This window comes from Bicyclus anynana, chromosome 15, assembly GCF_947172395.1.
Source record: "Bicyclus anynana chromosome 15, ilBicAnyn1.1, whole genome shotgun sequence".
NCBI lineage: Eukaryota > Metazoa > Arthropoda > Insecta > Lepidoptera > Nymphalidae > Bicyclus > Bicyclus anynana.
The window spans coordinates 14,982,923-15,005,996 of NC_069097.1; the positions used below are offsets into that span (position 1 = coordinate 14,982,923).

The 23,074-nt window shown below is 36.5% G+C and overlaps 1 protein-coding gene across 1 annotated transcript in view; it reads left to right on the forward strand.

The window, feature by feature from the left end:
- The window catches only part of LOC112051349 (uncharacterized), a 272,815-nt gene that overhangs the window by 57,484 nt on the left and 192,257 nt on the right, over positions 1–23,074 (forward strand). Inside the window, exon 2 of the mRNA XM_052885699.1 lies at positions 7,029–7,534. Coding sequence (XP_052741659.1) covers positions 7,084–7,534 — 451 coding nt within the window. The 5' untranslated portion in view covers positions 7,029–7,083. The remainder of the gene's footprint in view (positions 1–7,028; positions 7,535–23,074) is intronic.

Below are 23,074 nucleotides of genomic sequence, written 5' to 3' on the forward strand. Positions count from 1 at the left end.
TCGACTGCTGTCGGCGACACCGTCGCCTGCCGCCGAAACGTCGCCGACTGCAGTCAACTGCCATTGGCTGCCGCCGAGACGTCGCTGACCAGAGTAGACTGCGGTCATCGGTAGAGTTGCCGCTCGTGTAAATGAACCCTTATGTAACAAAAAAGACACCTCACTATTTATTCCTTCCAATGTAGCCCTAAATCTGAGCTAGAAGTGAACAATGGAAGGAGATTAAACCCTGGACCTCTTTTTGAGACCGCACTTTTAACTGCGGAACTATAGAGGCTTGAATTAGTATGTAATGCTCATAGTTTAAAGGCAGGTTGTTCCCAAGGGCCCAACCTTGGCTCAATCGACCCGCTAAGCTAACATTACGACAGTTCAACGCGCACTTTTCTATGTAACAACTTGTAAAACATTTTTCATATGGCACCTCTAATTTACAACAAATTACCAGCAAAATTAGCTGATAGAAATTTAAGTGTTGCTTTATTTAAAATTAAAATCAAAGAACTATTGTTATAAAAACGGTATTACACTATCAAAGACTATTTAACTGACAAACAATAATAATTAACGTATAACGGACATAATAATAAATTAATAATTTTAACATCATAGTCATTTTCATTCAAATTTCAATAATTATAGTGTATTATAGACAATGTAATTTAGTTATAAGATTATTTTTAAAATTTGCAAGCTATTTTGTAGCAAATTGTATGCCAACATTTATATCAAGATCTGTATTTAACAATTTGCAAATAAAGAATTATGAATTATAAATATAAAGTATAGATGCATGTGTCGAAAAAACGGGTTGACAACAGAAGCAGATTTAAAGAGCAAAACACGATTAGTGAATGAGAACCTATCAGGTCAAACAATTCTCACTAAGAATATTACCAATAAACCTTCGAGTGGCAGAGAACTTTGAGTGAAGTTCCGAACTTGTGACCGTTGTATTTAGGGTTAAAGACGTCTTTTATAACTAGTTAACACTCCCCTTCTCCCCTCAAGTAATTCTCGGCGCCTATCCCAAAATAATCCATGAATCCATACTGACACATTGTCAATATGAATATTTTTCATCATTTATTTCTTATCCCAAATAAATAATAGATGAGGGTATAATTATATTTCTTTGGCCTGATCAATACTATTATAAAGACAGAACAATTTGGCAAAACATTCGTAACGATAATGCACAGAATAAAGAATGATCCAGAATGAGTCTTTACAAGCAGCGTGGTGAAACCCATAAGAAAATCATTGTCACGCGTCTTCTTGACATCCGCATGTAGAAACTTTTTTTTTCTAATTTGTATTTCAAGATTTAACATTAACAACAATTACGAAAATTGATATCTTAATAGATTAATAATAACCAATAATTACCAATAAACAATATTCCATCTTTAGTTTTTATGTTTTTTAAATATTTAAAAACATAGGACGCCATTTTTCTTGAATAATATTGAAAATTACTGATGCAACGCTTCGTGTCGCTCTATCTGCCTATTATTTTTTAATCTATCCTCGTAAATTAAAAAGACTATAGGTACATTTTGGCAAAACATTCTAACGTTGTCTGATTCAAAAAAATCCCGCTACGTAATCCGGCAGCACATTATCGCGGTGCTAAAAAACGGAATGCTTATGTTTGTTGTTTACGATGTTTTTATGTTTGGCTAAGATTTCCCCAGTGTTATCATTGTTCTTTCCTTTGAATCCTTAATCTTGTTTTACGTTCAACGTTACATTACAAGCATCTTTCCAAGGCCGAACATCTCTGACTTGTCTCTTTGTAATTACTAAGTATACCATTGGGTTGAAACACGTAGGTATCTGTATATACTTTGTATTGTAAACAAATTCACGAGTTTTATTCAAAAGCTACCACAGTAGGTAAGTTGAGGAAAGAAGGAAATTCACAAGTTTTATTCAAAAACTACCACAGTAGGTAAGTTGAGGAAAGAAGGAAATTCACAAGTTTTATTCAAAAACTACCACAGTAGGTAAGTTGAGGAAAGAAGGAAATTCACAAGTTTTATTCAAAAACTACCACAGTAGGTAAGTTGAGGAAAGAAGGAAATTCACAAGTTTTATTCAAAAACTACCACAGTAGGTAAGTTGAGAAAAGAAGGAAATTCACAAGTTTTATTCAAAAACTACCACAGTAGGTAAGTTGAGGAAAGAAGGAAATTCACAAGTTTTATTCAAAAACTACCACAGTAGGTAAGTTGAGGAAAGAAGGAAATTCACAAGTTTTATTCAAAAACTACCACAATAGGTAAGTTGAGGAAAGAAGGAAATTCACAAGTTTTATTCAAAAACTACCACAATAGGTAAGTTGAGGAAAGAAGGAAATTCACAAGTTTTATTCAAAAACTACCACAGTAGGTAAGTTGAGGAAAGAAGGAAATTCACATGTTACCCATGGAATTTCAAAGTCCAATAAGGCCTGTAAAAATTCAACAATAAGCAATAGAAACTTAAGACATCCCCAAAAATTAGTCTTGGGCAGATTTTCCAGAACTGCAACATACTTAAAAAGTTGCCATTGTATGGGTATTAAAATATTTAATTCGTTGCCCGAAAACATGAAATTATTGCCCTATAAAAAATTTAAATCCGCACTTAGAAAGTGGCTCAATAATTATGGATTTTATTCTACTAGAGATTTTTTTAATTATAAAAGCAAATAAAAAACTATTTTTTTTTGTTTATATTTATTAATTATGTTTATCCTATGACATTGTAAAGATTATTATTATATTATTAATTATTATTATTTGACATAAGTACTCGTACCTGCACAGATTGTAATTTTTAATTTTTTTTCTAATTTTTATTTTTTGATTAATCATCTGCTATTGAATTTATTTTTTTATATTTTGTCAATAGTATTTGTAATATAAATTGTTGTATGCCAGAAATGGCTGAATACATTAGATTGTATGTGTTCTCAGCAAAATAAATGAATTATGAATGAATTATGAATAGCCTACCGGCAAATTTGTAAATCCGTCACTGATGCCATTGTACAGACCCTGGATTAGTAGACCATCCATCCATATTGTAACAACAGTCGTTATCACCAGTAAAGTTATTTATTTGATTCGCCAACAAGGCTGTTGCCTCCATTATTGAAGTCACGAGCCGAATAATTTACTCTGGGGGTTATTTTCTATTTTTTTCCAACATTAACATAATTTCGTAGCCGATTGCTGCCCTTTATCTCGTGACCTTGGGGCCGAATAGGGAATATAATGATAAAATAATGTGAAATACTTTTATCGGAAAAACTAATTCTGATTTTTCGTATTGTTTTTATTAAATTTCTGCCCCTCGACATTTATTAAATAGAAATCCTTTTAAAAGCGTTTGATTTTTTTTTGTATACTAATGCTATAAAGGTAATGCGTCATGTGATGTTATTGGGGTAATCTCTGGATCTACTCGTACTAAACTGATTTTAAAATAACTTTTACCAATATAAAGCCTTCCATGAAGTCAGTCAGCATCCCTCAGTGCCTGAAGACAAAAATCTTTGTGTTACCAGTTATGGTTCCGAGACTTGTTCGTTGACTATGGGCCTCTTAAGAAGGCTCAGAGTCACACAGCGAGCGATGAAACGAGCTATGTTAGGAGTATTTCTGTGTTATCGAATCAGAAATGAGGAGATCCGCAGAAGAACCAAAATCACCGACATAGCTCAAGAAGTTGCGCAGCTGAAGTGGGCGGGGCACTTGGATGGACGTTGGGGTCCCAAAGTGCTGGAATGGCAACCCCGCACTAGAAAGTGCAGTGTTGGTGGACTCATAGGCCAAGATGCCTGAAGGGGCTGGAAGAAATCATCGGGGGAGTGTTCCTGTACTCCCTCACCCGACACTCTTGGGTGGAGATTACCCCACTGAAATTCGCGTTTACGTTCACGCAATAGTAACAGTATGAAAACATTGGAAACTCCCACTAGGCACTCAGGTTAGGTCGCAGCCAACGGTTAACTTGACATTTAATCTATACTAATATTATAAATGCGAAAGTAACTCTGTCTGTCTGTCTGTTACTTTTTCACGGCTAAACGGCTGAACCGATCAAGATGAATTTTGGTATCAAAAATTAAAAATCAAAAATCATTTATTTCAAGTAGGCTCAGTTTACAAGCACTTTTGACACGTCAGTTGACTATTTGTAAAGATTCTACCACCGGTTCGGAAGGCAGGTTCTGCTGAGAAGATACCGGCAAGAAACTCAACAGTTGCTCTTTTGAAAAAGTCATACAGTATTATAATTTACAATTGATAACAATTAATGTTTACATTTCTTATAGTTTTACTTCCTGTGTGAAGGTGGAAGCTGATCCAACGGCCTCCAAGCATCTTTATGTATGATCTTTAGATATGATCGTAAATTGGACCTTAGATCAAAACATAGGATACTTTTGACCCTAAAATAAAAATAGAAGGGGGTGAAATAGGGGTTGAAAGTTTGTATGGAAAGTCCTTCATTTTTAGAGTTACTCTTTTAATTGTTCATCCTACTAATATTATAAGCGCGAAAGTTTGCATGTTTGTTACACTTAAACGCCGAAACTACTAAACCGATTTCGTTGAAATTTGGAATGGAAATAGATATTACTCTGGTTTAACACATAAGTTAGTTTTATCCCGGAAAAATCCATGGTTCCCGAGGGATTTGTGAAAAACTAAATTTCACGCGGTCAAGTCGCGGGCGTCTGCTAGTAAAAAATATATATAACCTTCAAGTAGGATATTCTCGTAACAGCGAACATTTGTTCATGACATGCCTCCGAGTGCTTTGGTTGTATTACCGTGGCTATCCAATTCCGTAGCTTGATCCAATTTCGCAGGAAATTAATCCCATTACATCCCTGTGGCGGTTTACTTTCATACAAAACATATTAGCATCGCATACACGCGTATACCTAGCAATCAAATGATCTATCACAATGGGTATTCTTTTGAATTTTCAACAGATCTGATAATATGTTGAGATTCTCTTTTTAACTGAGTTTGACGCGTATGTTTTTTTCAATGTTTGTTTCCTCATAACTTGTTAAATTTTTAACCAATTTCGAAAATTCTTCTTTTGTTTGAAAGAATATACTTTCAGATTGGTTTCATTTAATTTTCACGAAAATCGGTTCAGTTTTTTTGTGTTAAAATCAAAACAACTGAAATACTTAAAGACGTATTTCAGTCGGTTCCTCTTTTATGTAAAAAATATTATATTATTATCATCTATATCTATACTCTTTATCTTTATATTTACTCTTTACTATATACTATAAAGCTGAAGAGTTTGTTTGTTTGATTGAACGCGCTTATCTCAGGAACTACTGGTCCGATTTGAATAATTCTTTCAGTGTTAGATGGCCCATTTATCAAGGAAGGCTTATATATCATCCCCGTTTTCCTACGGAAACGGGAACCACGCGGGTAAAACCATGCGGCGGCAGCTAGAATTTTTATATTTCCCAAACTTGTAAAAACAGTGGCTCTAACGAACTTGCATTACTTTTTAAGAATTAAAATACAAGGAACTAATAATTATGGATTTTATTTGATATTTGCAAAATACATTACTGTACGACTTCCTAGAAATAAAAATCTACAAACAAAAGCCGTTATCAAAAACAGTCATCTATGCTTTTTGCTAGGATGGCACATTATATATGCTGTTTCTAATTTTGGTTACAATGTTTTTGCCACACAATGTCGTATTAAAATGATGGATAGAGACATTCATCATGTCGCCATGACACTGGGAAGGAAACTTTGGAATTGTTTCGTGTGTGGACTTTTTATATTGTGATGTAATAACTCTATGAAAAATTATATATTATTGGGCCTCATTTATTTATTTATTTATTTATTTGTAATGCCAATAATGACAGCAGAAAACATTATATATAAGTGAGTTACAAAATTCTTGAACTACTGCAGCCATCTTTTACAGGCATTCACAACACTGCAGAGTCCGGTTAAATACTTGAAGTAAAAGATTAACCTACAATCTAAAATAATTTACCAAAAATTTACAATAATAATAAAAATAAAATAAAATAATTAAAATGTCAAAATCAAGAAAGTTTACAATATTAATTGAAATGTCAAAATCAAGAAAGTTAACAAGTGTCAAAATCAAATAGGTATGTCATTAATTGAGTTTAAGAAAGGAATGTCATTAGTTAAAATTTAAAATAAATGTCACTTCATAAGGCATAAGGTTAGGCACAATTTTATAGTATTTCTAAAAAACTATTATAGTATTTTGATTACAAACTATAATAGAAAAATTGGGATAAATTACTAACAAACGGTTAGTAATTTACTCCAATTTTTCTCCATGTACTTATCAAAAATAGGTTAGGGCGGGGGTAGAGGCGTGCCAACACGTCTGTGCCAAAAATATTTTCCATCTCGGCAAACATGTTTGGAAAAACAATCTGATCGAAGTTATAGCCGGAAATTAAAGTGGATTTGTTGGAATTATTAATAACCCAATTTTCACAGAAGTATTAAAGCCAGCGTATGTCTGAAGACGTGCTGCGTATTTGTTACTATCAAACGGTATTGATATTGTTTGTACTAATATTAAGCGGAAAATAAACATTTTTTTTAAAATTCAGAATAAGCTTACGCTTGACTAAAGTCATGCCTGAAGTAAATCTATTTATTTAAAATATAAAAGATTTTTAATATTGATATGGTCACTATAAGATGTTGTTAGATTAGCTAATTACGTAATAACTTGAAGAAGATCCCTTAATTACGTACAGAATAAAGTAATCGACTTGGTATTACATGGATCTCACAACTTTTTACGGTAGAATTTTTTAGATTTGAATTTAGATTGCGAGAATTGCTACATTTTACAAGTGTTTCATGCCTTTGTTTTTGACACAACAGGGCGGTTACTGTGATTTTTTGGAAGAAAGGAACTTCCAATATTCTATTAATATTGACATATTTTTTGACCAAAAAATAAAACTATATTTTTTGTTACAGACAAACAATGGAAATGCAAGAAAAACAACTCAAACACGCAAGCAAATAAGATACCATGGCGGCAAACGCAATACTCACTGTACAATGTCAACGACCGACCAAACACCAGATTCCGACCAAATTAAAAATGAACAGTATCCCTACTAACGTCATAGCAACAGTGATACTGCTCGCATCGTTGCCTTATATATCCACCCTCAATCTCCCGAGTGGTGATCCAGCTCCGGGACGTTCACCAGGACCACCTTTCAATGAAAAATCAGAGAGCAATATAGAAGTGCCAGTCGAAGAACCAGTTTACGACGAAATGACGACCACCGACGAAGTTCCGACGACAGTTAGTGAAGCGAGTGTGAGTGAGACAACCGATGCGTGTTCGTACGCACTGGTGCCGAGTGACAGTGACGACATTGTGACATTGAGTGAACGAAACAGTGACGTCAACTTGTCGGTCAGTCATTCGGTGTTTGATAGTGAGGAGCTTGTGAAAGGAGTCGTTTATGAAGGTAAGTTTGTAGTAATTATGTTTCATTTAAATGACGATGGATAATAATTTCATTACACGGTACAAAGTCGTCGTCATCAACCCATATTCGGCTCACTGCTGAGCTCGAGTCTCCTCTCAGAATGAGAGGGATAAGGCCAATAGTCCACCACGCTGGCGCAATGCGGATTGGCAGACTTTACACACGCAGAGAATTAAGATAATTCTCTGGTATGCAGGTTTCCTCACGATGTTTTCCTTCACCGATTGAGACACGTGATAATTAATTTCTTAAAATGCACACAACTGTAAAGTTGGAGGTGCATGTGCACCGGATTCGAACCCACACCTTCCGGAATTAGAGGCAGAGGTCATATCCACTGGGCTATCACGGCTCTTACAAAGTACCTAAGCCTTTTTTGCGATGTTTCACTGTTTTTTGAATCTAAGTCAAGTGGAAGATACATCAATTAAGTATTTAAAATTAAATGTAGTAACCAATAAATAAATGAATTATCAAAAATTAGTTTGATAAGTACTTATCTGTAGTAAGTATACTTTCTTTTTAAGTTTATCTGCACAGTTTTACGAGGATTTCTAAAAAAAGTAAGTTGATACAAGTACTTTATACCGTTACCTTATTTATCAAAATCATAATTATCAAAATACAGGCTCATATATATATTTTTTTATATCAACATTCAGCTCTCGTTAAAAAAAACATATAATTAATTGCAAGCTAACATTCAGGTAGGATGACATCTGTCTTTGTAATAGAACGTACGACAATATACTTGCTCGTTTAAACTTTGGACATTTTATATTTTTATCGAAATTGAGTTTTCCATTGTATTGTCAGTACGTGTCCAGGAACTAAAGAGGAGTTATGTGCGAACGAGTACTTTAGACTGTTGAAATTCCAACATTGTCTGAACATCATTGTACAATCGGGCACAAAATAATAGACTACGACCTGCGACAGCCAGACACACCTCATTTTTGACGGGACAACGTCTTATAATTCGATGGAGCTGCAAACTCGAAAAAAAATGACGTCGTGCGTCGTTCGCTCTAGGGTTGCCAACTTTTTTTACAAGAAATAAAGTATATTCTGGTCTATGAAGATTATTAAACAGTATTTTAGAAAAACGAACATTTTTTTTTGAGAAATGCACAAATCAGTATTTTCTTATGACGTTGTCACGTTCAACTATCGTCAGTAAAACGACTTTACAGACAACCAATTTTTTATCAAAACTGAAAGTTTGACAGCATATGCTCCTATAGTCTGTCAAGTTAGTTGATGACACTGCCATGATATGCGGGCGACGGGGTTAAAGATTGCGGGGGTGTGAAATCGAGCGTACGGGGAAGTGAGGTTTTCATTCATCGCTACACGCCCCCCGGTCCGAGCGGACCATCGGCAGTGTTACGAACGAAGTTGCAAAGCCATACCTGTAAGTATGGTAGTTAATTATGGAGTTTTTTTTTTTTTTTTTCAATTTATTTTATTGATAAGATATAACAATTATTTTACATATCGATACTTGACTTTGGACTTGGTTTGGACTGTGATTCTTTTTATTGATTTTGTTTGATGGGACCTACAATCGAAGACAAGTATAAAGTGTAATTTTGTAATATTTATTTCAAAATAATCCGAAAGTCAGCATCATTGTGGTTTTGAAGTTAGCTTGGCGCCCTTTTCACATAATCTATCTTGACTTAAAAATAATGAGGTCAAAGATGTAGTCTGCATTTTTATTATGTTGAAAAATAAATTAATTTTAAAATTATAGCTTTGTAATGTCTTTGGCGAAGATTTTTAGCGAAGAAATGCTAAGAATCAGACTATTGGAGACATGATTTCTCAAAATATACCGTAGGAAATTTCAAAAAATCACGTTTTATACTTATAAGCAATGAGGTTCTGGACCCTTGAAACCTATAGTAAGTTGACAACTTTTCAGTTGTGTGCATTATGAGAAACTAGCTGACGCTGCGAGGCTTCACTCGCGTGGTTCCCGTTCCCGAAGTAATACGAGGATAATATATAGCCTTTAACCTTCCTCAATAAATGGGCTATCTAACACTGAAAGAAATTTTCAAATCAGACCAGTAGTTCCAGAGATTAGCGCGTTCAACCAAACAAACAAACAATCTCTTAGGCTTTATAATATTAGTATAGTTACACAATCTTTTTCCTACTTCTCATTTATGTCTTTAATTATTTTAATAGTGACACAAGGTAAAGGAAGCCCATAAAATTGTGAACTTAAATAAATATTCCAAAATAAAATTAATAATTATTAGTATAGATTAAATATCACGTATCTCAAACGGTGAAGGAAAAACACTGTGAGGAAATTCGCATTGGGCCAGCATTGTGGACTATTGGCCTATTCTGAAAGGAGACTCGAGCTCAGCAGTGAGCCGAATAAGGTTGATAATGATGATGATGATGATGATGAAAATGTTGCATGTCTAGCCATCGCAAGCATTCGTTCTATACAATCATTAATGTTCAAACGAGCCACGTTTCAATACAATTTGCGATTCAAAGCGCAGGTCGGAGCGCTGATTAATAATTCCCTTTGGATCATGCCGCTCGTTGACAACCGGTTAATTCTAGTCCTTGAGACCACCGGCTAATGTCTTCAATAATCAAGAATAAATGACTTGACGGTTGACAGACGGCCTCATGTATAAGCATAGGCTTATAATTATTGCTATAAAAAATTATCATTTTATTAAATACTAGCTGATGCCACGCGGTATCACCCGCGTGGTTCCCGCTCCAGTAGGAATACGGGGATAATATATAGCCTATATTTTCCTCAATAAATAAACCTAAGATAGCGCATTCAAAGAAACAAACGAACAAACTCTTCAGCTTTATAATATCAGTATAGAAGTATAGAATAAAGCGGTCTTCAACTCTGTTTTCACCTAAGAAAATTAATAATTATGTTGATAATAAACTCCTCTATCTCCCAGTGAAAGCCCTTTTGAAATCGGTTCATACGTTCCAGAGATAAGTCCGGATAAACAGAGAGACAAGATAAAAATTTAAATTTCGTTTGTGTTTTGATGTCGTGTAAATAACTATAAGCAATTTTGACAATTTTGACGGCCTCCGTGGCGCAGTGGTATGCGCGGTGGATTTACAAAAAGGGAGGTCCTGGGTTCGATCCCAATTTTCACCAATTATTATTATCAATGACTTTAGCGCTAACGGAAAGACGAAGAGAGTTTTAAAAACAAAACTGTAGCTTTATAAGCCTGTTATACACGAAATATGTTGACCATCTCCTAAGCTACAGTTAATTCGTAGCACACACACTGATTACTGTCTTAACTACATCAGTCTCATGTTTATTCAGACAAGCTCGCGGGTCACGCCTCGACACGTCATGATAAACACGTTCTGCAGGCTAATTCACTATCTTTGACGTATGCTAGTTGACATTTACGAAATTGAGGTTCTATGTAACAATCGTTGGTGGATATCATACAGTAGGCAAATGACATATTTTCAATTGGTTTGATGTTTATTTTAATAGGTGGATAACAAAGACCAAAATAGTGAATAGGCCAGCTGATTGGGTTCTGTCGTTCGATAGAATACTTGGTTATGCGAAGTATGTTAATACCACATTCCCCCAAGTCCTGGTGCAATTACTTGAAAGTTTAGTTAGATTATGCTACGCGATTTCTTCAGTGTATCTGTCAGTGTGTCAGATAAGAAAAAGCCTTTTAGATCGTGGCTTCTTTGGAATGTAGAGCTTCTACGCTCTACATTTCTGAAATTCTACATTTGTGAAGCTGTTGGGGTACCATTACATATATCGAAACAACACGCAATTAGAAAGAAAAGTTTCCTTGTGTGTGTGTCGATATTCGTAAACGACGTATCTAATAAGGCACTTCGAACACTAAACTGGAACCGTGGCCGAAACAAAAAAATTAACTTAGTTTTAGTATTTTAAAAAAACAATAAAGAAAGATTCTAATATGCTCTTGTTTTTATTCTGTTACAGATTATTTAAATTATTGATCATAAAAATAAATTTTAAATAAGAAATCTTAAGATGTTTACAACTGTGACTTTCTAATTAAGTACATAACTTGCACGCCACGTAAATGGCAAATACACTGTGATCAATTTTCTTTACGACTACTTTACTACGTTGTAATATGTAAATAAATAATCTTATAACTGAAGAGCATCGCAAAGCTCGGACAAGCAAACTGCAAACGGGGCCAGTACGACTGGTCGTAGCGATAAAGCTACGTTTGATTTGCTATGAATTCTCGCGCACTGATTCTATGACAGTGAACTTGACCGGCAGGGTTATTATGTAACTCGGTGTACCACTCAAGTAATCAGTCATTTCATCGTATTTTCGTTTTTACAATTATTTATCATTGTATTTTCAACGAAATTACACAATAACCATCATTATACGTAAAATAACATTAGTATAGTAGTGGTAGTAACAAGTATTAACGATATTTTATCAAAAAACTGGTATATACGTAATTTTGTTGAAATATTAATGTTAGATGATTGTTAAAACAAAACATCATTGCCATGATGAAAAATGGCATAGTAAAGTTAATTTCATAGAAATAATTATGTTAGATGATCACAAAAACGAAAATACGACGAAAATCGATGAAGTGACTCATTGTTTAAATGGTACTGAGATACATAAAAAGGCCGCTGGCCAGTTAGTATTGAGCGGGTAGAATGACAACTAATCTTCACGATCGTTTGTTAGTTATCAACCCATACTTGGCTCACTGCTGAGCTCGAGTTCCCTCTAAGAGTGAGAGGGGTTAGGGCTTAATCCACCACGCTGGCTTAATGCGTTTTGGCAGACTTCACACACGCAGAGAATTACGAAAATCCTCTGGTATGCAGGTTTCATCATGATGTTTTCCTTCACCATTTGAGATACGTGATATTTAATTTCTAAAAATGCACACAACAGAAAAGTTGGAGGTGCATGCCCCGGACCGAAATCGAACCCACACCCGAGGCAGAGGTCATATCCACTGAGCTATTACTGCTTATTACGATCGTTTGTAGTTGTAGCAAATGTGGCCATAGCCCATCCATAATATTGCGACCACGGCCAACAACTACTTAGTCGTGGTCACGGCTGCCTAATGTGCGAGGTGCCTTATTATGTTTCTCTATTCGAAAACGACGTATCATGTAGTAACAGTGGTATTCATAGACGTTGCAGGTGCACCCCAAGTGGTCATTCAGCCGCTGAGTGTGGAATATAACCTCTAATTGTTTTAGAATTTGACATTCAGCGGGTGAATGATCCCCTGGGGGTGCCCCTACAATGTCTATGGATCTACTGTAAGATAGCAGGCGTCATAAAGTCGGCTAAGTTGGCCAGATTAGTTCATTACCCACGGCCCGACGCGCTCAAACGTGCTGCCAATAATCTTCGAGCAAAAGTTTTATTTCCAAACGATTTCGTCGAAAACTCGGCGCTCGCTCGCGTGACCGATTATACTGGAATGGGTTATAACAACGTTCCTAGAAACACTAATTTAAATTTGATATTTACCTGTGTTTGACTTATTTCTAAGGTAAATTAGTGTTTTAGCTCCAGTTGTTATTTTCGAATCAGTCGTAATATTATAAAACTAAAGTTACAAGGTTTTATTTAACTTAAACATTTTTGTTACTTGTGTAGTAAAATTTAGTTGTAGAATATTTTAACTGACATAATTTTTTAAATTAATATCCGCATGAGCAAGATTTATGATACTCTATAGCACTGACAATGTACTATAAACAAATTTCATATTGATTCGATATACTTTGAAATAAACAAAGTCATCCCATATTCGGCTAACTGCTAAGCTCGAGTCTCCTCTCAGAATGAGAGGAGAGGGGTTAGGCCAATAGTCCACCACGCTAGCCCACTGCGTATTGGCAGAGTTCACAGAAGCAGATAAAAAAACTCTGGTATGCAAGTTTTCTCACGATGTTTTTCCTTCACCGTTTGAGATACGTGATATTTAATTTCTTAAAATGCACACAACTGAAAAGTGCGGCGGTTTGCAACTAGGGTGTGCATTAAAGTGTACAAATTTTTCAAAATGGGAAATTCCTTCTCCGATCTACGTTCGTAATGACTTAGGGTAGGCAAAGCATTTTTACATCTACGAAGTGCACGCTACTGCTCATAGCCCGACGCAGGATTCGAACCCAGGTCCTCGTGATCTGAAGCCATTGGGCCAACGAGGTAGTTTAATAAAGAAAGTTTTTCGATTTCAAACCAAAATCCCGTGACAGTTATACAAGTATTGCTATAAATGACGGTAGGTATTTTATTTTACATGCCACCGCACAGTTAAAGCCCTCTGGGGGGTTATAAAGACCCAGAATTAAGTAGCCCTTGAATTAATAGACTTCCAAAGATTATGAGATAGTCCGGTCCTTTAGGATTACGGGATATAGGAATAAGGGTTAAATTTATAATAGTTCTACAGACGTTCCAACTGCCAAATTGGATTTACGTTGGTAGCCCACTTTGTGACTACTAAAGTATGCTCTATATTCTCTTAACTTTATAATTAATTCCCAGAAGTTTGAATATTATCCTTGCTTGCTTATGTATGGCAAATAAATCATTAAAATAAACATCAAATCATCTGAGAATTGTCATCTACCTACTATATGACATCTACGTCATCCAGATGTCATTTGTTACGTATAATCTCAATTCCGAATTTGTCAACTAACAAACGTCAAAGTTAGTTAATTAGCCTGTAGGTGTAATCGAGCGTTCATATGAATACAGACATCTTAGGTATATCTTCGGTTACGGTTTTGATGTATGTAACATGTATTTTGAGTGACCTTTAGTGATGTGGTTGGCGGCAGAAGTACCTACATTTGCTCGCAGAGTACGTTTACCAAGCTTTGGCAACTTTGATACCAGATCCAGTGTCTAGAACTAACATTATCAACCCATATTCGGCTCACTGCTGAGCTCGAGTCTCCTCTCAGAATGAGAGCGTTTAGGCCAATAGTCCACCACGCTGGCCCAATGTGGATTGGCAGACTTCACACACGCAGAGAATTAAGGAATTCTCTGGTATGCAGGTTTCCTCACGATGTTTTCCTTCACCGATTAAGACACGTGATATTTAATTTCTTAAAATGCACACAACTGAAAAGTTGGAGGTGCATGCCCCGGACCGGATTTGAACCCACACCCTCTGAAATAAGGTAGAGGTCATATCCACTGGGCTATCACGCCTCATCAATCTAGAACTGCTTCTTATTAAATATAACCTAAGCATACTGGATTAATAGTTTTTAATGTTTATAGGATGATAAATATAGACCACTTAATTAAACTTTTCTGATATATTATTTTCATCATCACCATGTTTTTTAACGATGTTTTAAGAAAAGTATAATTAACGACATTGTTGGCACATCTGTAGAAGGTTTAACAGGGGTTAAATAGATAGGCTGACACAGCGTGACGCAAAGAATCCTTTGAAGCCGGTCAGAGTGATCATGGCACTTACGACCCCGGCTATTAATAATTGAGTTTAGTATTCAAAAGCGTTATCTAAGATTATTAATTGGTCTCGTTTCGGGACCTATCCTTAATCTATTAGCGTTATATTAGACATTCTGCCGCTTTGAACATGAAGGAGGCGTAATAAATATTGCTTATTGCGTAGAGTTCGTATAGGCTTTAAATCCCGCTATATTATTATTACTAGCGCTCCTAGTCAAGTATCTCTCTGACTTGTTCAATAATAGTAGGTAGGGGCGGGGTAGGATAGGGTTAGGGTTTAGGTTTTTTATTCTATACAAGTTAGCCCTTGACTACAATCTCACCTGATGGTAAGTGATGATGTATTTTAAAATGTTAGCGGGCTAACCTGTTAGGAGTAGGAAGAGAATCCACATCCCTTTCGGTTTCTACACGACATCGTACCGGAACGCTAAATCGCTTGGCGGTACGTCTTTTCCGGTAGGGTGGTAACTAGCCACGGTCGAATCCTCCCACCAGCCAGGACCCATTAAGAAAACCTCAATCGGCCCAGCCGGGGATCGAACCCAGGACCTCCGTCTTGTAAATCCACCACGCCTATCACTGCGCCACGGAGGCCGTCAAAAGAGGAGGAGCCTCTAGTTGTGTTACACTCCCGTAACTCGGAGAGCAAATTAAGTCAACGGTCCCGGTTATTATAAACTAGCTGGTTTCCGTTTCCGTAGGAATACGCGTATAATATATAGCCTATATAGCCTTCCTCGATAAGAGCTATGGAACGAAGCATAACTAATACAAAAAAAAACACAAAATCCGTCACTCCATCATCAGACAGAAAACAAAAATAATAGACGCCCTAACCTTCGCACTTAAAGCCAAATGGAAATGGGCCGGAAATGTCGCTCGACTCACAGATGACCGCTGGACTGTCAGAATAACGAAATGGCCGGGACCTAAAGGTTCACGAAGCAGAGGCAGACATCGCTATCGGTGGGTCGACGACATTATGAATTTCACCGGCAAAAACTGGCCACAGAAGGCAAAAGACCGATCAAAATGGCAGCACCTGGAGGAGGCCTTCACCGTAAAGGGTTCTTCCTTTAAATTAAAGGAAAAAAAGAGACTTTTAATATTATAACTTACTTAAACTAAACAATTAACAAATTCAAATACCTAGCACCTAATTAATTGTAAACTGTTAATAAGAAGAAATAAAAAGCTTTTTATTATTTTATTAATTATTATAGCCTTCCTCGATAAACAGGCTATCTAATACTTACACAATTTTTTTTAAATCGGATCAGTAGTTCCTGAGATTAGCGCGTTCAACCAAACAAACAAACTCTTCAGCTTTTCATAAATAACATCTGAACATCTGATCCCGATCATTAAATTTGTATTGGTCATAAAACGACCATAGTGGTCGTCAAATAAATTTAATATTACCTCCCGAAGACTGCCTAACCGCATTTAAGCAACATAGTGACCCTCTCTTATATGGAGGGAGGTTCAGCTCTGTATTGGGTTGTTAAAATACGCGGATAAAGACTATATATACTAATATAGAGCCGTGATAGCCTTGTGGACATTTGCCTCCGATTCCGGAGGGTGTGGGTTCGAATCCGGTCCGGGGCATGCACCTCCAACATTTCTGTTGTGTGCATTTTAAGAAATTAATTATGACGTGTCTCAAACGGTGAAGGAAAAACATCGTGAGGAAACCTGCATACCAGATAATTTTCTTAATTCTCTGCGTGTGTGAAGTCTGCCAATCCGCATTGGGCCAGCGTGGGGGACTATTGGCCTAAGCCCTCTCATTGTGAGAGACTCGAGCTCAGCTCAGTGAGCCGAATAAGGGTTGATAATGATGATACTTAATATTGTATAGCTGAAGAGTATGTTTGTTTGTTTGGTTGAACGCGCTAATCTCAGGAATTACTGGTCCGATTTGAAAAATTCTTTCAGTGTTAGGTAGCCCATTTATCGAGCAAAGCTATAGGCTACATATTATATCCGTATTCCTACGGGAACGGGAACCACGCTGGTGAAACCGCGCGGCGTCAGCTACTTATCAATAGACGAAATCCTTATCAGTATTCGTCTATTGATAAGTAGCTGACTAATACTTATCAGTATTAGTCCTCCTTTTTTGAAACTTGGTAGAACTAATTTTGACGTATAAAAAGGTCAATTAATACAAAATTAAAGCGTAACTTTTACCGGAAATAAGTACTTCCGAAACGTATACCGTAGGCAATTTGTAGCGAAAAGTTTGCGGTTCAAAATTAATTTGTGTACGCAGCAAGGGTGAATGTATTATTTCACGCGTTCGTAAGCAAGTGAGGGTGGCTTGAGCAAAGGGGTATGTTTGATATTATTTTGTAGAACGACAGCCTGCTGCAGCCAGATATACTTCATTAGGCTGAAATTTTTTCAGCCTAATGAAGTAACTAATATTCCTATAATACGTAAGTACTGTATAGCCAATATTGCTTTGAAGGTGCTTAAAGACTTAAAGTCACTCAGCGGGCGATGGAGCGAGCTATTGGAGTTTCTCTGGTCGAATCAGAAATGAGGAGATCCGCAGACGAACTAAAGTCACTGACATAGCTTAGCGAGTCGCGAAGCTGAAGTGGAAATGGGCAGGCCACATAGTTCGAAGAGCCGATGGACGTTGGGGTCCCAAGGTGCTGGAATGGCGACCCCGCACCGGAAAGCGCAGTGTTGGTCGAGCGAGGATATCAAGCGGGTTGCAGGGAGCCGCTGGATGCTGGCGGCTCGAGATCGTTGTGCTTGGAGGTCCATGCAAGAGGCATATGTCCAGCAGTAGACGTCTATCTGATAAGGTATGCTAAGGTATAGCCAATTATGGAGTTTGGACCGCAGTTCAAACTTCCGGTATTGGCAAGATAGATTTCAAGAATCCAACTGGGAGGGGTTTTTTTTCATGACATAAATAGCGAGCAAACAAATGCCGTAACAAGTACCAACCTGATGGTAATTTCAAACAATTTAATTTGGTGTAGTACACGCAATATGCATCTTCTAGGCAAGCGCCTTGTTTGACCACATCATTGTTTGACCTCATCATGTTATAATCAGGCATGATTGTCAAGCGCAAGCCTACCCAACATAAAAAAATATATATAATCAAAAAATATAATATCGCTTAGTAAAACTACACTTTAAATTTTCACGATTGAGAGTCGAAACCCTTGAAATCTGCTATCTTACAATGCCACCACAATACAAACATAATATTTTCTACCGCCCTTACCTATAGTAGATGCATAAGCAATATATCGTGCTCTACATACATGAATAAAAGCACCGTATACCGTAAGAAATGGTTTGGGGCGTAATCAAACACAGCTTTTAACCAGTTTGGTTAGTGCATACCCTGATCGACAACCTTATGATGCACTGTGCATAGGCTGATAAATGTTAAGCCTTTATAAAATGAGGTCTGGCAATCGCAGGCTCTCAGTCCATTACACTACCAGTTCCGCGACCGCGTGAAATTATTTTAATTAAATTGTAGACCAACTGGTCCATGACTACAAAAGTAGTTCATGTAAAAAGTACCTACTGCCACGTGTTTGGACTTATAAAAAACTTAGGTAGAGAAACTATTACGGTTTTTTTTAACAATTTCTTAACCTTCCTAACCTTAAATGCGCAAAGTATCAGGCCTGGTTGTCCAGCGGGGAAATGCAACCAGTATTCATACCATTGCACGTGAGCATGATTTGTATAGTTGTTAGATAATGTCAATGGCTGACATACGTTTAATTAGCATAAGTTCTTTTTTGTATTCATTTACTTATTTATTAATTTACGTAATCATTTACTTGAAATAAATGATTTTTGATTTTGATTTTGATTTATTCTTTCTCTACAGTATACAGTAACAGAGGTATGTACAAATGTTTGTATATTCGGTGGTTTTTGTCAAAAACTGTTCGTCGTCATCTACCCATATTCGGCTCACTGCTGAGCTCGAGTCTCCTCTCAGAATGAGAGGGGTTAGGCCAATAGTCCACCACGCTGGCCCAATGCGGATTGGCAGACTTCACACACGCAGAGAATTAAAATAATTTTCTAGTATGCAGGTTTCCTCACGATGTTTTCCTTCAACGATTGAGACACGTGATATTTATTTTTTAAAATGCACACAACTGAAAAGTAAACCCACACCCTCCGGAATCGGAGGCAGAGGTCATATCCACTGGGCTATCACGGCTTTATTAACCGACTTCAAAAAGGAGGAGGTTCTCAATTCGGTCGGTATTTTTTTTTAGCCCACATAAATCGTTTTCTGAAATTTGAAAATTCAATAGTTTAATAATCTAATCTCGAAGCTTTATTAGGTACAATATCCAACTAAGTAAGTTTATACAATTTCCAGCATCAGTACAGATGTGAGATTAAAGAATCCCTTTCAGTTTCATCCGCCGCCCCTCGGAAGGCCTTTATCTAATAAATTAATCAAAGCCTTCCTTGTGTAAATGTTGACCCACTTTCGTTCGGGTTTGCAGTTTTTGTACAATACAAATGTTTTAATTTATACACTAATCACACTAATATTATCACACTCACACTAATATTATAAAGTGTGTAAGTATGTTTGTTCCTCTTTTACGCTGCGGCTACTGACGCGATTTGACTGAAATTTGGAATGGAAATAGATTTTACTCATGATTAACACACAGTCTACTTTTCACCCCGGAAAAATCCATGGTTCCCGCGGGATATGCGAAAAACTGAATTTCACGCAGACGAAGTCGCGGGCGACCGCTAGTTATTATATTACATTAAAATATTATGGGGATTATTTGACTAACTGTGGCATACTTATTGGCCAAGTTTCATATTTGATTCTATAGGTAGTTATGGAGTTTGAAGGTAACTACAGAGAGTAACACGTTACATAGGTCACATCATAAATTCCCGCAGCAGTTGTGCAAAACAGTATTTCAGAATATAGAGTTAATAGAAAATAACGCTTACGAATATCGTGCTTTTTATTTATACAAAAAGTTGTTCCCAGGAAACAACAGCGGTAATTCAAAAGACTTTTATGCATGACGAAAGTCTTTCTTATCCACGTGGCCACGTCGGGGACGTATAAAAAGTTGCATGTAACTTTTAATATAAAAGTTATAACTTTTATAGAGAAGTTACTACAAGTTACGAGGCACAGACAATGTATTGAAATAGAAAAGAAAGAAGAAGAAGAAAAGATCTTTATTTTTAAGTAATGCCACATGTCACATTAAATCTAAATTATAACATATTATGGCTTAACTGTCCACTCAAACAGTGGAGCACTAAAGAATGCCCTGTAATATGTGGCACAACCTAGAAAAAGGCCCCAACTCAGCATTTTGCCGCATACTTTCAATAAAAAAAGTATGCAGCACTGATTTTCAGTTAAGACCCAGTTCAGGTGCCGCACACAGTTAAACACTTTACGTAAACTATTAAAGACAATTATTAAGAACTAATTAAAACTAACTAGGTAGACACATTGATTTAAAAAAAAAACAGAAAACTTAAACATAACGATGAAAAACAAAATTAATGATACAAATAAAAATTACCTGCAATATAATTATGTATACTTTTTTTGTTAAATACTACCTATCTACCTACTGTCTTACTCTTATCTCCAACTTTATCACGAGTTCTTGCGGACCCTTTAGGATGTATTTGTGTGACTTTTGTCTTTTACTTCTAACTAGCGGACGCCTGTGACTTCGGCCACGTTAAATTTAGTTTTTCAACAAATACCGCGGGTATCGTGGTTTCCTGGAATAAAAAAGTAGCCTATATGTTGCTCAATATATATCTAATGAAAGTGCCATTAAAATCGGTGCAGCCGTTTCAGAGACTAGCCTGGACAGTAGTTGGTTGTGTTCCTCCATCCGCGTGCCTCGAGCAGGTTATGAGTGTGCAATATGTAATTTGGTGGTTACAAATGGTTCTGGATCTCAGATTCTGGAAAAGTTAGGAGCCTGATATTTGGGTAAATGATATTTTAAAGCTTCGTTATGACTATACAAAATACACAATTTGTAAAACTTTTCTCGATAGTTTATTTTTTTGAAAAATACATGTTTTGCTCACATTTTGCTTTCAATCTCAAGAAAAGCAAATTTATTCTCTTAAATTTTTGTTTTGTATATAAAATTAGGTATATATCTTGAAAATGGCCATTTTATTTTTCGTTATGTTGTTTAATTTACTTGCAATTAGGTAAAAATGATTTGGCGCTCACGTCATAAAATTTGCGTCGCGTGTCAATCGCTCCGTGCTTTTCACTCACGTGAAAGTCATAAAACGGCGTCTCGTTTGCGCTTCCAATTATATTCATATCGTACCGACTCTCTTAAGCCATCGGTTAGGTTCATTATAATTTTAAGCTATTGCATAGCTTTTGTCGCGCACTTTGAGCGAATCAAGAAAAAAAACCTAATATCCAAGCCGTGCAATAAGTTAACACATTTCGACGTTTTCATATCGACTCAATGGATAATGTTACCTATTTTTAAATGTTAGCTTTCTGTATTCTCCGTTGAAAACAAAAATACTCGTGAAAGAAATATTTCGACACATAATTAATTCCCGAGATATAGAATTTTAAAGTGAGCGCGCGGTGATCAGCTCGCGTTTAACGCAGTGACGTCATCAAACAACATTTGCTCGCCCGTTATAAGCAATTTCGTACTTCTGCCTAAGCTACTGACGAACTAATGGTTAGAATTTAAAAATTCTTTTTGTGTTGAAAAGTCCATTTAACGAGGAAGGCTATAAGCTACATAACATCACGCTACGACCAATAGGAGCAAAGCACTGATCAAAAATGTGGCCAAAACGGGGAAAATAATGTTCGGTCATCGGCTAGTCTTCTTAATATATGAATGCGAAAGGTCATTCTCACGAAATTGCGGAAACCGCTAGACGTACAAAGGTGAAATTTGAGAAAAACTGAAGCCGTCCGTACCAAGTCGTTGCAACGCGGCGATAATACAAAATAAATAGTAGTGTGTGGTAAATGTGCGTACAGCTTTACCTATATGTGTAAATTGAGCCAATTTTACCAATTAACGTGTATTGTTATAGTAATGAGACGATAATTGTAATTGAATTTCGTGTCATTGTTTGTAATTATCTTTGTGTTCGGAGTTTAAAATGCAATTATTATTGACTAGCCGACACCGCGCATTTTTATCCGCGCAGTTCTCGTTCCCGTGGGAATACGGGGATAAAACATAGCTTATGTTACTCAATGATAATGTAGCTATCCATTGGTGAACGACTTATTAAAATGTGTTTAGTGGTTTAGGCGTGAAAGCTTATAAGACATACATACATTCGCATTAATAATAATAAGGATACATACACAATTATAGCCATGATAGCCCAGTGGATAATATGACCCCCAAAGTGTGGGTTCGAATCCAGTCAGGGGTATGCACCTCCGACTTTTCAATTATGTGCATTTTAAGAAATTAAATATCACGTGTTTTAAACGGTGAAGGAAAACGTGAGGAAATCTGCATACCAGAGAATTTTCTTAATTCCTTACGTGTGTGAAGTCTGCCAATCAGCATTGGGCCAGCGTGATGGACTATTGACCTAACCTCTCTCATCCTGTAAGGAGACTCGAGCTCAGCAATGAGCCGAATGTGGGTTGATAATGATGATGATAAGGACACAACTATAAATGCCCTGTGGCTTAACCAGAGACCATTCGTGTATAAATCTATATTAGTATTATAAGGTTGAAGAGTTTGTTTGTTTGATTGAACGCGCTAATCTCAGGAACTACTGGTCCGATTTGAAAAATTCTTTCTGTGTTAGACAGCCCATTTATTAAGGAAGGCTATAAATTATATATTATGCCTGTATTCCTACGGGAACGGGAACCACGCGGGTAAAACCGCGCGGTGTCAGCTAGTATCAGGATAAAAAGTAGCAAATGTGTGCTATGCAAAACCATGATATTTGTG